Below are 14,088 nucleotides of genomic sequence, written 5' to 3'. Positions count from 1 at the left end.
GGTGCCATAGCGATGCGGCTTGTCTGGCATAAACATTCGAGTACCGTTGCGCTTGGACGTTGCAGGAAGCACACCTTCATCGAATGAGATGATATTAGCCACCGACCATGTATCTAGGAATTACCTTTGAAGAATGTCAACGGCAGCTAGCAGCTTCCACAACTTGGCCCTCTTGATTGCTGTCTCATTGTTGCAGAAATGAAGGTCCCGTAGGATAGAAGTACAGCGATTTCGAGGAATAAAATTGCCAAACCGCCCCGCAGAAAGCGCGCCATCGTCAGTTATAGACCAGTGATCTGAAAACGGACGGGTAGGGCTGAGCATATGAGCTACAAGTAGACCCATGACACAAAGAACTTCGCGCGGTACGTAATCAGGTTCGACTCGGATGCGGCGGCGAACATCCCTTAGCGTTTGACCTGGTACGCTGCGCCCTTCACGAATAAGCCGTTCGCGTTCTTGACGCGCCTTTTCATCGAGGTGTGACCTTTTGTATCGGTTTGTGTCGCTCGTGATGAATGTCCACGGGTTTGTCGGCATGAAATAGACTAGCAATTCCACTGGTGAGGCCCTCTTAGCACGAAGCACTTCCACTGGTCTAGCCGCTTGATCCCTCATACCCTTGAACGCGTTGTTGTCGGTTTCATACTCGGAGGATACATGGGTCCATGCCATGGAACGTAGTGTTTCTTTGCTCATGTCTTCGATAGATAGGGAACCACCCAAGCGATCAATAAACGCTGCATCCATAAGAGGCGCCTCTTCTTCATCGGATGACAGGTCATCGTCAGCTTGCCTGAGCACAACATCACCATCTTCGTCTGATTCACAGCTATCCGACTCCGAGTCCATGCTCTCGTACTCATCTGCATTGTCCTCGTCCTTCATGACATTCACATCCTCTTGTAGCAAGCCACAAACTACCTCCGAGTTTGTTTGCGCCACCCCCTCGGTGACGGTATCTCCAACAGCACCATTTTGACCGACGCATGCCGATACATCCGGGTTTTTCCCTCCAAATATATCGTCTATGGTATCTGCCGACAGCGCAATATTTGTGTCTGTCTGCGACAACCTCGTTCTCTCGTCCTCTACGTGCGGGCTTGTGGCGCATAGCGGGCGTTCCGCAGCTTCGTCACTTTCCTCGCTCTCGGATCCGAACAATGCATCAACAGTTTTTGCTGAGAGGGCAGCACTCGTGTCAACCTGAGACGCTGTTACCCTCTCACACACCGCAGGATCGTCTGGCTGATCTTCTTCACTCTGGCCCTCTTTGTCGTCGCTTGCAATTTCCTCTTCAGCGCCGATGATGCCCTGTTCAAGCGCATATTGTACTACCGCGTGTTCTCCTGCGCGTACACAGCACAAAACATGTATCACTTACACTGTTGTAGAATAACCACGGAAGTCTTACCCACAAACATGTTCACACCCTCGACGCGTGGCTTCTTTGCATCGTTGGGGGGGGGTAGTATGAGTGCAAGTTGGACAGCCGCGTTTACCTCTTTGACGTCCATCCGACACGTCGAGCTGACGCCATAGATGGCCGAAGTCCACATCTCTCACGTCGATTGTTGATAGCGCCTCTGCTTGAGCTTTTGACCGCTTGCTTGTTCTGACCGGCATCTTCACTCGAGCCCGCAAATTCTGAACTGGTGGAGTATATCCACCACCCTCAAAGCGTCCGGTTCCCAGATAGTGGGACAATTTATCTAGCCACCGCCTTTTTCTCCCCTGTCGCGGGCTACCTTGCCAAGCTATATATTATTTGCCGCGAAACAGACTTGATTAAAGTATTGGGACGCCGCGTCTGAGCCATTTCCTGTTTATCGTACAATTTAAGTCGTAAGGTACGACGTTGGTAACCAAGGGGTTAAACTTGAGGATGGGGCTGGTCGTGCACATGGGCAACATAAATATGAACAATTCCAATCATGAGCAGACAAAACCGAGCTCGCGTAATAGCGTGTAATGCAAGACTAGCAAAAGAGCGTCATGCAGCGAAATACACGTATCGGAAAATGTAAAAAACTATCGTAAGGCAAAACTGTTTACTTAAGTATGCGAAAAAAAGCAGAATTAGAAAGTGGAAAATAGCGGCTGGGGGCGCTGGGAGCTAAAACCGGCTACGACAATTGAAATGCCTTTAAAGTAAATACATCATCCAACCAATCACGGCGCCATACATTGACAGATTTGTTGAGCCGTATTCAGCTAACGGACTCCAGAGTGGCTCGAGCGCGCCGACAAAATATCCCGGCTGCAGACGCGCCCGAGTTTCTGCTCCCGAACGCCACAAGTCTTGTACTAAATTCGTGGATATTGCTACATCCGCAAACCCCTTCTGAAGCAAAACCGTAAAGCATTCGATAAGGCAGGACTCCACAAAAAGTCCCGACAAAATAACAGAAAAATAACCTTCAGAACTTTTCCGGCTATATTACATTACTATTTTAGCACTTCAATACCTTTTAGGGAAGTTACTTGGGCATATCTTAGAAAACTACTCTCTCGATCAAACAGAATGCCTCTTGTCAGACCGGTTGTCTCTTCCTGTCTCACTTTTGCGGTCACCACGGCCGTTGTCCCCTTCAGGATACACCTCTGCTACCATGGTGCCGCATTAGAGATACTCGCCTACCAAAATGACGCCAGCTCACGGCGGTTCCCGCCGGCCCGCCTCCACTCAGCTCACGACGCTTATATTGATTATTCAGCCACCATTACTTACGTCATTAGATAACTATTACAACGGCAGCATTCTGCATTGCACCGACAGCAGTCACAAGCTTACCTTTAGTTAGCTAATCACACTCGCTCACTGCGTGTCGAAAGCACGCTCGAAACGCTTTGAATCGCGCACTGTAAGGCACACTGTCCCAAAAAGGTAATATTGCTAGGTGTACACTGCTTATCGTGCACATACTTAACGTTGCTTACTACATTTTTAAAAACAACTTGCAGTACTTAATGTAGTTTAATAAACCTTTGATAATATATACCTTATAAACTAGATTGGAAGGACACCGAGGATACGTTCATGATACCATAAGCCATTAGAATGCATGCAATTATTGACATTTATTCAGCATGTTGCTTTTGTTGGTTCAAACGGCCTTCTATTTGGGTATGTTTCTATCCTATAGAATCCCTACTATGATACGATGTTAACCCACCAAAGACCAAATCCATTTTCGTACCTAAGCAAGAGTCAATTGATGTTGTAGGATACAGCATGTTAAAGCCGGGCTTCACTTACATTTTGTATAATCTCGAATAAGTGCGAGTATTGTTTCTGAATAACGCAACATGCCATTTTGACTGCATTCCTAACATGCAGCAATACACAACGTGGCCATCAGATTAATCCTATATTCTACAGCATGTAGGTTATAACATGGCCATCACTTTCGTTGGGCTGTTGGGCGTTTTATCAAAAAAAGTGCGGTGTCCATAATGAAAACGAAAGAAATATGTAATCGATACGAACGCAATGAAGCGTGATTGAATGAGCATGTTTGGTATTACTCTTGCATCGCTTTTGCCATCGCACTTCTGCGCTCTTGGCGCACTATTCATCAGCGCCCGTAAGTTCACCCGCATCATTTCCACCGTCATCCACGCCACCCTCCTCCTCGTTGGCGGCGTCGTCATTGTCGTCGGAGCACTGGCCTTCCCCAACACTGCCTTCATCCTTGCTTTCGACGTCATCCGAGGTTTCGTTATTTCTAGGCCGGTGTCGTTTTCTCCTCCCAGTACGTCCTGCAGCTTCTCTGTTCTGTATGACTTGGCTACAACGAGGACAGGGCCGCTCCGTCTCATTTTTCCATTGGAAGTGCCATATTTAATGGCAAGTTAGCGTGTTGTTCTTGTAATGCGGACACACTTTATTGCACAGAAACGTTCTTTACCAAATTATGGCTAGACCAACGTTGAGAAGTTGTGGGATTGTAACGACGCACCCTGCTTTTTCTGATGTACTGCAGCCCGGGCAGTAATACTTGGTTACTCGAAGATCGCCAATGTATTTTTTCGATTTAAGCATACCTTACACTGGCGTTGTCTGCGCCTGCGCTGCCCGTTGATTAGCTTGGAAGTCGGGGTTTTCACGGGATACGTGCGCATCAGGAAGTGACCTCGGAATAGGATTCGACCCGTCATTCTGTGGCTGACGCTGCGGGTCACACAAGTCAACATGCTGTAGGTAAACACGTGGTATCGAACGCACCTCAACAAAGGCTTGTTGCGTTAGTTCCAGCATTTGGGCCTGGAGCTGCGTCAAACATTCTGCGTGGGAAAGCTTATTTGCCCCCCCAAAGCTTTCTGGCTTCGCGGCTCACTATGTACCCACTCACCAACGCAATGTCCACAAGCCCCAGCAAAATGGCTTTGTAATACGTTTTGCACTTGGTCTGCTGCTGAAGAGAGTACCGTTGAAGTCTCAATTGATCATGTATATCCACACCGCCCATCCAGCGATGATAGTCGCGTATCATGGATAGGCAGGGAACTTCAACAAGAACACTTCCGGGCTTCCACCGATCTTTCATTGCACGAAACATAAACAGCGTTGGTTAGCTGACAACAACTGCACAGCACCAAGTAGTATTACGTACAACAGCTCTCCATTGCGCGACCTCTACCCGCTCCGAGAAGATGAACTGGGCGTCGATCCCACCACACTAGACTTGTCATAGTATTCACATGTTTTTGGCAACAGCCATACGGGTAGTTTTATGTGCAATACGCTTTGGATGATCCCGATTCTTCTCCACCATCACTTTACTGAATCCTTGACGATCATCTTGTCTAGGTCCCACGCAGGACACTTGCCGGCTCAGAAGCTGCTGGCACGCTGCACTGATGTAAAGAGCGGTCAGTAACTATTAGATGAAAAACACCTTCGCAAACGGGTGGTAAAACCGCCTACAAGCATCTCATCACAGCGGCTGGGCCAGTTTTATGATCGACTGAAACAATACTCCAATACATTACCGATTTCATCTCGATGTTGCGCCTTGCCGCAGTAAACGTCAAGTTTGACAGCATACAACATCAATAGAAGTTGTCGAATACAACCTGTCAGTGATACAACAGGTTGACTTTACCCCCAAAAAAAGCGGGTCCAGTGAGGCCACAGGATGAATCTAACGCAGAAAGTAGGTTGACTTTGCGCAGTAAGTCATAAACAACTTCATCGCCCAACGGTGGGGCTTGTTGGCGACGAACGGACGTGTTGGATTGACGTGTTGGATTGTGCCAATGTGGCAGCGGAATTACTGCCTCATCCAGCGATATTATCGAAAATTTTTGTCACCTTCGTGGAAAATTGTTTGCAATGCATCTATCACCGATCTCACCTTCTAAGTTCTATCCGTTCCAGCCCGTCCATCGGCATTGCTGGTGAAATGTAGGTCGGGTTGAATGTACGTGAATCGAGTCCTCTTCATGAACTTCCCGAACGTGCCAGCAGCCACGGCATTAATCGACATAGATGACCAGGGGTCGTAGAAGTGACGTCGCTGAGAATTTATCATCCGCGCAATCAACAGCCCAAGCACGCTGATAATTTCATGGGGTTTGATGTCAGGATGCTTCGCCTCTCGCTCCATCAACTCCTCGTTGGTTTTTTTGCAGGGGGGAGGGGCTCTGCTTTGCATACATTTGATCGACGCGGGCAACAAGATTTTGCTCATGGTAGGTGATGGACTCAGCAGCCACACGTGTCCACAACTCTCGTGGTACGAAGAAGAGAAAAGAATCCAATGGGGAGTCTGCAAATTCCATTACAGTGCTTGATGGTCCGTACGGGCCGTCATACAACCCAGGGTAGCGTTGGTCCGGCAGAAATTGCTTTGAGTCTGTAGAACACGACTCAAATTTGAACATACAATCACAATACAACAGGCGCTAAATACGGACCCAGTTGCCATCCATACTTTCGCATTCGAGCAAGAGAAGCTTCGTCTTTTGCAAGCTCCAACATCTCCTCCGGCTGGAGAAAGTGCCAGTCAAAGTCATCTTCTTCGTCTAGCTCGAACCCGACACCAGCTTCATCCACAACCACTTCGTCAGCTGATTCAGATATAGCGGCGGGCTCTATAGATGGACGGTCGACATTTGGGAAATCGACATTGTTTTTAGAATCGTGGGCTACTGCATCCTCTTCATCAACAAACATCAATTCGTCAGCATCTTCATCGCAGTCCGAATCAAGACCGTCAACGTCCTTTTCATCACTGCATACAACATCAGCATCATGTTGAATATGACTACATCGACGACATGTCGTAGATGATGTCATCAGCAACACGTTGTATCTGACAGCATCGGAAACATGTTGTACGTACGTGCAACGCTCATCCGTAGTGGTCGCCGCTGCGTCTAGCACGGCCAGAGGCGCTGCTCTAGCACCGGTCACTTCTGATGCTCGACTTTGCTCTAAGCTCAAGCTTTTACATTACACATAAATATTATAGCTCTCAATTGCATCAACATGTTGTATCAATACATGCTGTACATACATGTCCGTGCTGGTCACAACCACAGTATCGTGAGGGATCGTCACGCGTGTCTTCTTCTGCTTTGCCGACGGTAGCTGCCCTTTTTGGTGTTGTCTTCTTTTTCGCCATCGTATTGAGTTTTTTTGTGCTGTCATCATACAAGCATCATTAGTTAGAGTACATTTGGGAACATGTTGTATGTCAGATATGATGTACCTGTTCGAGCTGCATTGCTGCTTTCGGCTTCCTCGCTCGCAGAATCTGACGCACCCAAGTCCCATTCGGCTTCCTCAAACTCGGCGTCGTCGTCGTCCTCGTCGAAGTCTTCCTCGCCGTCCGGTTCTCACTCCTCATCCACCGTTTTCTACCTCTTCTCGACCTTCTTCTTCCCTGATCCAGCCACTGTTTTCGTAGCAACAGCCTTCCGCCTTTAAGTAACCCAACGCTTGTTGGCGAGCAAGTATGCTATATCTTCCCTATAGGAGGCCGTCGCGCAGCTTGGGTTTGATGCAACGCTTGGCGCACCGACGAGAAGTCCGCATCCGTTGATCTTTCGCCGTTTAAAAACGCTTGTTGCTCTCTCATTATGCGCAGGCGGTCTTCGCTATTAATACTGCTCAGGTGCGCCACAAAGGCTTGCTTTTCTGCGCGCGTCTCATGCCGACCCACCATTCGCTTCTCACAGACTCGGGAAACTCTGAGCTGAAGCAGAGATTTTCTCTACCACACAATATAGGCCGTCGAGCCACAACTCTGATGAGTCGATTCATTGTTCATTTTATTCATCAAAAACGCATTTTATATTTAGGGTAGCAAACCAAACCCCTGTGCATCGATTATTTTATGGGGGATTTGATTATACTTGGTTCAGTAAATGTTGGCCATTTTCCGAGCCAAGTCCTGTCTAAGCATGTTGTACCTTCAACATGAACTGATGTTGTTTTATACAACCTTGGTCTTTGGTGGGATAAACGGTTCTCAATGGAGTCCGTCTTTTTCATCATTTTACTTAAGTATTTAGCATTTTACTTGAAATGAGTAAATGATTGGCTGGAGTGCATCACATATGTTGGCCTCTCGAATTAATCCCAAAAGGAATTATAGATTTTTCTACGAAGTCCCACCAGCATAAGGTAATTGTGACAAAGGGCAACTAGGTCCACTAGCTTGCGCTTGCTTTAAGATAGGCGTGGTGAAGAGCGACATGTAGACAAAAGCACTACACTTAGTGCTTCCCGAAAGTGAAATGGCGCAATGGCATTTTATAATTACACACATTGTGACTGTCATCATCAACTTCGCTCTTATTATAGACAACCTACGCAACACTTTTGAATTAACTCAATATACATGTCTAAGCTGATAAAATAGTTTTTGTCTTACCTCAGATCAAGTGTTCATTGTTATATTTTACAGTGCAAGGTCGTGAAAAACCTGGAGCAATTTAAGAATATTTTTGTAGAAAAATAAAAATTAAAAGAGCACTTCATCTGAATGTGTATGGATCCAGTACCTTCTTTTTATGTGGGCCACAAGATTCATCCTTAAGTAAATTCTTTTTGGTCTGTAGTAACTCTAGCTGCTCCATATAAACATCGACATTTGTTCAAACCCACGAATAGTGAGCCGATCTTTGTAACGCTCAATCTCTCCGCGCTGGTTTCTCTTGATCACAAAAAATCATCGACTTGTCATGACCTTTGTGTTCGGCGGGCCATTTATCAGTCCACGTCTCGTTCTCGAGTATAACATTGAGCTCCTTTCCATGGCTTCTAGCCATTTATCTCGATCTAGACTTGCTAATACAGAGAGAGAAGGAAGTCTATTTAATCTTGCTTATTGGCTTCCTGATATTGCTTCAATCGTTTCTGCAATGCAGGTTCAGACTTTTGGATCCAAGCGAGCGCAGGTGGTATCCCGTCCTGCCTTCTTCTTTGTACCTGCATATTGCTGAATGTTTCCAGACACATTTGCAGGTGGAGCCGTTGGGCTCTCATTGCTGGCCGCTAACAAGCACTTTTTACGACCGCTACTAGCTGCTTGATGCAGTTCCTCCACATAGTGTTAGTTTGTTAATGGACCTCCCAGTGGACTTCTTCATGCACCACTTGATGATTCAGGTATTGCCATAGTAATGCAGGTCCAATACTGCAAATTACCCACCAGGGATACCGCATAGTTTCGTCGTACTCTGGCTTCCACTGCACATAGCTGTTTTGTAATTCGGATCAGGAAATGCGACCCTATTGGAGGTCTCGTCCCTGTCGCGAAGTAGTCTTTGTAGCTCAAAACTATCTCCGCTATCGGCTCGGATCCGAGCCAGTGCGCCACCACCTTGCTCTGGAACGCCTGTGCTCTGACGCATTCCCACACAATATGGGTGATCGTCATGTGCTCGCATTGGCATACCTCGTCCAGCGGACATCCTATGATGTCGTTCGAGTCATACAAGTTTGTTGGGCTGCCATTCGGTAATTGACCAAAACTTCGTAGTCCGTCAGCGAATATCGATTAGCTCAGAGTTGCTTAGGAAATTGGTGATGTTGCCCCTGTAGCCATGTATCCTTTGCACACCAATGTCTCCGGCGCTTAAGAACATTCTCCGTACGTGTTCGTACTGCCTTTTTGGTTTGTCTTGTTTTGTTTTTCTTGATCTTGCCTACTATGTGCCGATTCTTGACTCGACCACTTACTACCCACGAAAATGAATTGTCGGGTGTGCCTCAAACACCAGGTCTTCTTCGTGCTCTCGGAGAGCTTCTTCATCTGTTGTCATGCGGTTGTGCTGCCTCATCTTCCACACTATTCCATTAGACTATTGTTCCAGGATGCATCCCGGCTGACCAACTTCACTATGGCAATACATAGTGAGCTGATCATGTAGCTACCAGCTGTACCGTTCCGTCAACTTAGGCGGATTCCGTAATTGGATTCGCGAAAGCCCTCCCACTGTTTCTCCCACTTTCACTCTCAGTGAGCTAATTAAAATTGCTAGAATCCATCTCTGCAGCTTCACTATGGTGTGTCCCCGGTTCATTTCATCCTTGGTAGGAGCTCGAAATGTGTAGGTATCCTGTCCATCTCGAGTTATTTCGAGTTGCCCTATGATCGTCACTGCTGTTCTCTTGAGCTTTCGACTCGCTAAACAGGGCGCTGTCACGTCTGGAATCCATGGATTATCCCCCCATGGAAAACCGCCCCATAACGCTACAATCTCCGCTGGAAATTTGCCTGTTCGTGCTGAGTGTTCCAGCTCCGTTTTTACTGAGGTTTTCTTTAGATTGTGGCTGACAAGTTTGATTGGGTATTTAGCAAGCCGCTTCCACTGCTAATCTTGGAAGCTCGGCCTGAACCTCTCGCTATCTGGCGTGTAGCTCGTCGTCTCGCGGTTGAAAAAACTCTCCAATCGTCCCTAGCACATGCCGTCGTCTATCATCTTCTATTGGATGGATCTTCCTCGCCGTCTGACATGAAGTGTGATGAAAGGCTCTCCTCGACTGGCGTTTGTCAGTCCGACCCAGGCTGTCCAAGCTACCGTGTAAATATCCGTTTTGCTCAGAAACCAAACCACTGCGTACTTGATGCGTTGTGTCTAGAATGCTACGGCCTCCGGCCTCTCTTAGTATGAAGATCAGAGAGCTTGTTTCGGCTTGGTTCCTCTGTCATTTGTCTTCGCCTAAGAATTGCTTCTGCATATGTATCAGCTGTCGTAGTACTTCTGGAGACGGAGAGGTATCTTTGCTGTAAACACCACTGACGCGATAACAATCGCATTTAGTAGCTCCACCCTTTCCTTTACTCTAGTCCCTAATCGTTCCACTGTGGTCATTCTTCTCTTTACAGCTCTGATCCGTTTGGCCCAATTGCACGCACTGAGATTGGCATGTCCTACCTCGTAACCCAGATATCTGGCAGTGGCGTTTTCTCTTGTTGAGAAAGATATACTTACTCTTAGTCGCTTGCATCTTGAGTCATGATAGTGCTCCAAAGTCTTCAACAATGGAGAGAGCACGCGGAAGTTGACTGTTTCTTCGTAAGAACAATGTTGAGTCGTCTACGAATGCTTAAAACTGGTGATCTTGCTGCGGCTTTGTGCCTGAGACCACGATGCCGTGAGCTCTCCATCTTGCGCGATGGATTGGCTGAGTGGATCGGTCGCTAGAATCAAGAGCAAGGGTGCCAACAAGCAGCCTTGTCTAATCCCAGACTTCACCTCCATCGGATTCGAAAATTCTCCATTTACGAAGAATTAGGCTGTCGTATCTTGATGTAATCGCTCCACAAGACTCACAAGCCCTTCCGCAAACCCGAAATGTCGTAAAAATCTCTAACAAATAGACATGATTTATCGTATCATAGGCATTTGCTAAGTCTAGCAGTAATATATTCCAGCACTTGTCTTCGCCGAAGTGAGTCCGTCGTTGATTGCTTTCTTCAACTGCACCATCATCATTATTATAACCGAATGACTTGCTAATACATCACGCACTGAGTTTGGCAGCTTATTCAGAGTTGAAATAAAATGATCAGAGAATGAGTAGCCATAAAGTCGCACATTCGGACGACGTAATCAAATTGATCGTCAAAGTGGTTCAGTTTGTGACTTCTTGACACGGCGTGGTTGCTTCACTTCAGCTAGACCGCGTTTTCGCTTGTTCCACAAAACCTGGCTTTTTTTCTTCTTGTTGGATTTTTGCTGTTGTTGGTCGTCATCACCTGGTAAATAACTATTACTCGGATGTGGAGTATCAAGTAAAATCTTAGCATTATCGAGCTCAGGTGCCCCCCCCCGGTTAAGCGCACTTAACATAACCAGAGACGGTTTCACTCAGCTCAGGCTACACCAGCTCCCCCAAACTTGACGTCATTGCCCTCTTTTGCCCCTCTATCGCGCCTCCAACCTGTTGAGCATCCATGGAAACGATATCATCGGAGTCATGCGATGATATGGCGACGTCCTTGTCACTACAGGAGCTCGAGCTATCGTGAACAAGCAATTTAATGTAGGGAATGGGTACGGGTAGCACCACACCAGTTCACTACTCACGAATTTTCACGTATCGTGATTTCACGATACGTCCAGAGATAAGATCCAACACGCGATATCCTGTTGTAGATACAGGGTACCCAAGAATAGGCGCCTCCCGCGCCGCTATATCCTGCTTGCCCTTCCGCTTCTGCGCAGGGAAATAGTACGTAGCGACGCAGCCCCACACTTTCAAGCTCGACACATCTGGCTTCTGACCTTCGAACAGCTAGTATGGCGTGCGATTCCGAACGGCTGTTGACGGCGAGAAATTACGAATCGTCACTACAAACTTAAAACCTCGCCCCATAAACTTGTCGGAAGTCCAGCAGATACTAGCAAAGTACGAGCAGACCGTTATACCACACCATTCATCTTTTCAACCAGGCTGTTCTCTTCCGGCGTAAACGCATCTGTATACAGTGCCTAAATCCCATTTTCCTGAATAAACTTTTGCAACTCTCTGTTAGCAAACTCAGTGCCTTCGTCATACCCAAAACACTTTACCCGCCCTCCGCTATTCTACAAGGCCTTTAAGTTACCAGCACCCTTACATTTGCGTTACAACACGAAGCCCCACAATACCGCGAATATTCGTCTTCAATTAGCTGAAAACATCACATTTCCAGTCCCAGACCTCTCCATAGTAGCACACGTCCGTCATAAGCTTTTTGCAGCATACTATGGATCGACTGGGATGTACACTTTTGTAGGACATGCGCTGAGGCTTTGCGAGCTTGCAGCTTAGGCAATCGACAGCATTTCTCGACTGTTCAAGCGGTGATATTTCCATACCAGTCATGTGTTTGTATCGATATAGCTCTAAAATGCTACGGCATTGACGTGGCCAAATCAAAGATGCCATCGGAGCAATGCGTCACCAGTAGCTCCAGCAGTAGACGCAACGACTCGAGGTGGCGCACACAGACTGGGAGTCCGATAATAACCGCGACCCTTAGCAAATACAATAGCTTTTGAGTCCTTCCACATCAGGCAGCGGGGTCCATTCTTTGGATAGCGAGACTCACAGCGCCAGTCTTCCTCCTCCAACATATTCACACAAATTAACGTGACAACCAGGAGCATTAGGATCGCCAGGCAATGTACCTGCAGCATACCTTCAGTGCTCCATCCTGATATTCAGTTGATGCAAATGATATCTCCAACTCAGATACCAAATACTCTGTGGTAACCCCACCAGTCCACGACTCGTGTGGCGTATCCGTCTCCACATAATGTGAGTATCGCAACATAAGCGATCTATCAGCAGAGATATGCGTTATTGCAGCCATATCCAGAATCCATTCCATCGACCCAGGCGCCCCCCCCCCGATGCCGTCGAAAAAAAACAGTACTAGCTACAGCGCAGGTGCTCTTCGCACGTCCAATAATTCCTATTGGCGAAGGCTGACGGGACCACCATTCTTGCTACCTTTCCCACTCGCTTTGTCTCCAGTGGGCCTGCCGCGTCCAATTTTTGTCTCGCCTTAGGTGTCATGCTTTGTGTCGAACTGCAATTTGCGACATTGACATCGATAGTGACCATCTTTGTCACAGTAAAATCACTTCACCCGTTAGTACCAACAGCTCTATCAGCGGCTTCGCCTCCTCCATCATAATTTATTTATACTTGCCCCAGTTTAAGCTTTGTTTTGCTTCTCTTCGAAACCGAATTTAAGCTGATGCACACCACGACGACCGCGTTGAGTTGGCGTCACAACTGTTTGTGCCAAAATTTTCGCTGGTCTTTTGCATTTGCGCAATGTGCATGATCTTCTTACTCGCTTCCTCCTCGTCACGAATCATCTAGTCCATCTCCGTTTCACAGCTCAGTGTGTTTAACACTTGCTGAAGAGTTGAACTAGAGCCCTGGAACAAGAGAGAGAGAGAGAGAGACTCAGACTATTCTATTTGGTCTTATAGACGACTAGATGTCTGGTATTGCCTAAGCCTGGTTAGCAACGCCGGTGCCTGTTGGTCCGGTGGCTGTACGAGGCTCACCCCAGGACTGGGATGCTCTCTTAGTATTGTTGTTAGTACCCGTAAGCATAACAGCAATTGCGTTCCTTGCTCTTGAGATTCAGGACGTCGGCTTTCTCGCTTCCCCAGTGCTTGTAGTTGTCTCGTGGCTGTCGCCCAACACTCCTGGCTACTTGCTTCCTCTGTGGTCTGATCTTGTTGGAAGACAGCTCGGTTTCTCTGTATCCATAAGCTTGTGAGACAAATGCTACAGGGTATCTCCCATATTCTCAACCAGATGGCCGTAGTCTCCTTCGCCGCATCTGGAAATTGAAGCCACAATTGCTTCTGGGCGTGTTGTGATATCTGCGGTGCCTTGCGGTTGGCGCATTGCGTCTGAAACCTTTCAATATTCCCTGGTTGCCAGCATTCCCCTGTCTAATGCTGTAGGAAGCTGCTTCCAGCATGCTTGTGCGCACGGACACTCCCAGAAGATATGTTCTATTGTCTCCTTTGGCCCTTGACATGCTTGTAGCTTTGGACAACTGTTGTCTTGTCACCGCCCTTCATGATACAAGTTAGCTGGCCGGACTGCTACGC

The 14,088-nt window shown here is 47.3% G+C and overlaps 3 protein-coding genes across 3 annotated transcripts; all 3 read right to left on the bottom strand.

Annotated features, from left to right (window-relative positions):
- Nucleotides 1–3,571: 3,571 nt before the first annotated feature.
- On the bottom strand, nucleotides 3,572–4,496 carry PITG_20959 (uncharacterized protein; the record flags this gene model as incomplete). The annotated part of the gene is made up of 3 exons (XM_002895313.1): nucleotides 3,572–3,698; nucleotides 4,053–4,174; nucleotides 4,356–4,496. 3 exons carry the CDS (start codon nucleotides 4,494–4,496, stop codon nucleotides 3,572–3,574), a joined length of 390 nt encoding a protein of 129 aa, XP_002895359.1.
- Nucleotides 4,497–5,893: 1,397 nt separating this feature from the next.
- PITG_20958 (uncharacterized protein) lies at nucleotides 5,894–7,175 on the bottom strand (the record flags this gene model as incomplete). Its single annotated transcript, XM_002895312.1, has 4 exons — nucleotides 5,894–6,239; nucleotides 6,351–6,452; nucleotides 6,525–6,598; nucleotides 7,029–7,175. 4 exons carry the CDS (start codon nucleotides 7,173–7,175, stop codon nucleotides 5,894–5,896), a joined length of 669 nt encoding a protein of 222 aa, XP_002895358.1.
- Nucleotides 7,176–12,067: 4,892 nt separating this feature from the next.
- On the bottom strand, nucleotides 12,068–12,782 carry PITG_20957 (uncharacterized protein; the record flags this gene model as incomplete). Its single annotated transcript, XM_002895311.1, has 5 exons — nucleotides 12,068–12,078; nucleotides 12,151–12,349; nucleotides 12,439–12,566; nucleotides 12,607–12,647; nucleotides 12,697–12,782. 5 exons carry the CDS (start codon nucleotides 12,780–12,782, stop codon nucleotides 12,068–12,070), a joined length of 465 nt encoding a protein of 154 aa, XP_002895357.1.
- Between the last annotated feature and the right edge of the window lie 1,306 nt (nucleotides 12,783–14,088).

The sequence above is a fragment of the Phytophthora infestans genome, genomic scaffold (assembly GCF_000142945.1).
Source record: "Phytophthora infestans T30-4 supercont1.198 genomic scaffold, whole genome shotgun sequence".
In the NCBI taxonomy this organism is placed as follows: Eukaryota; Oomycota; class Peronosporomycetes; order Peronosporales; family Peronosporaceae; genus Phytophthora; species Phytophthora infestans.
Note: the sequence above shows the minus strand (reverse complement) of the source record. Positions and strands in the feature narration are given on the sequence as shown.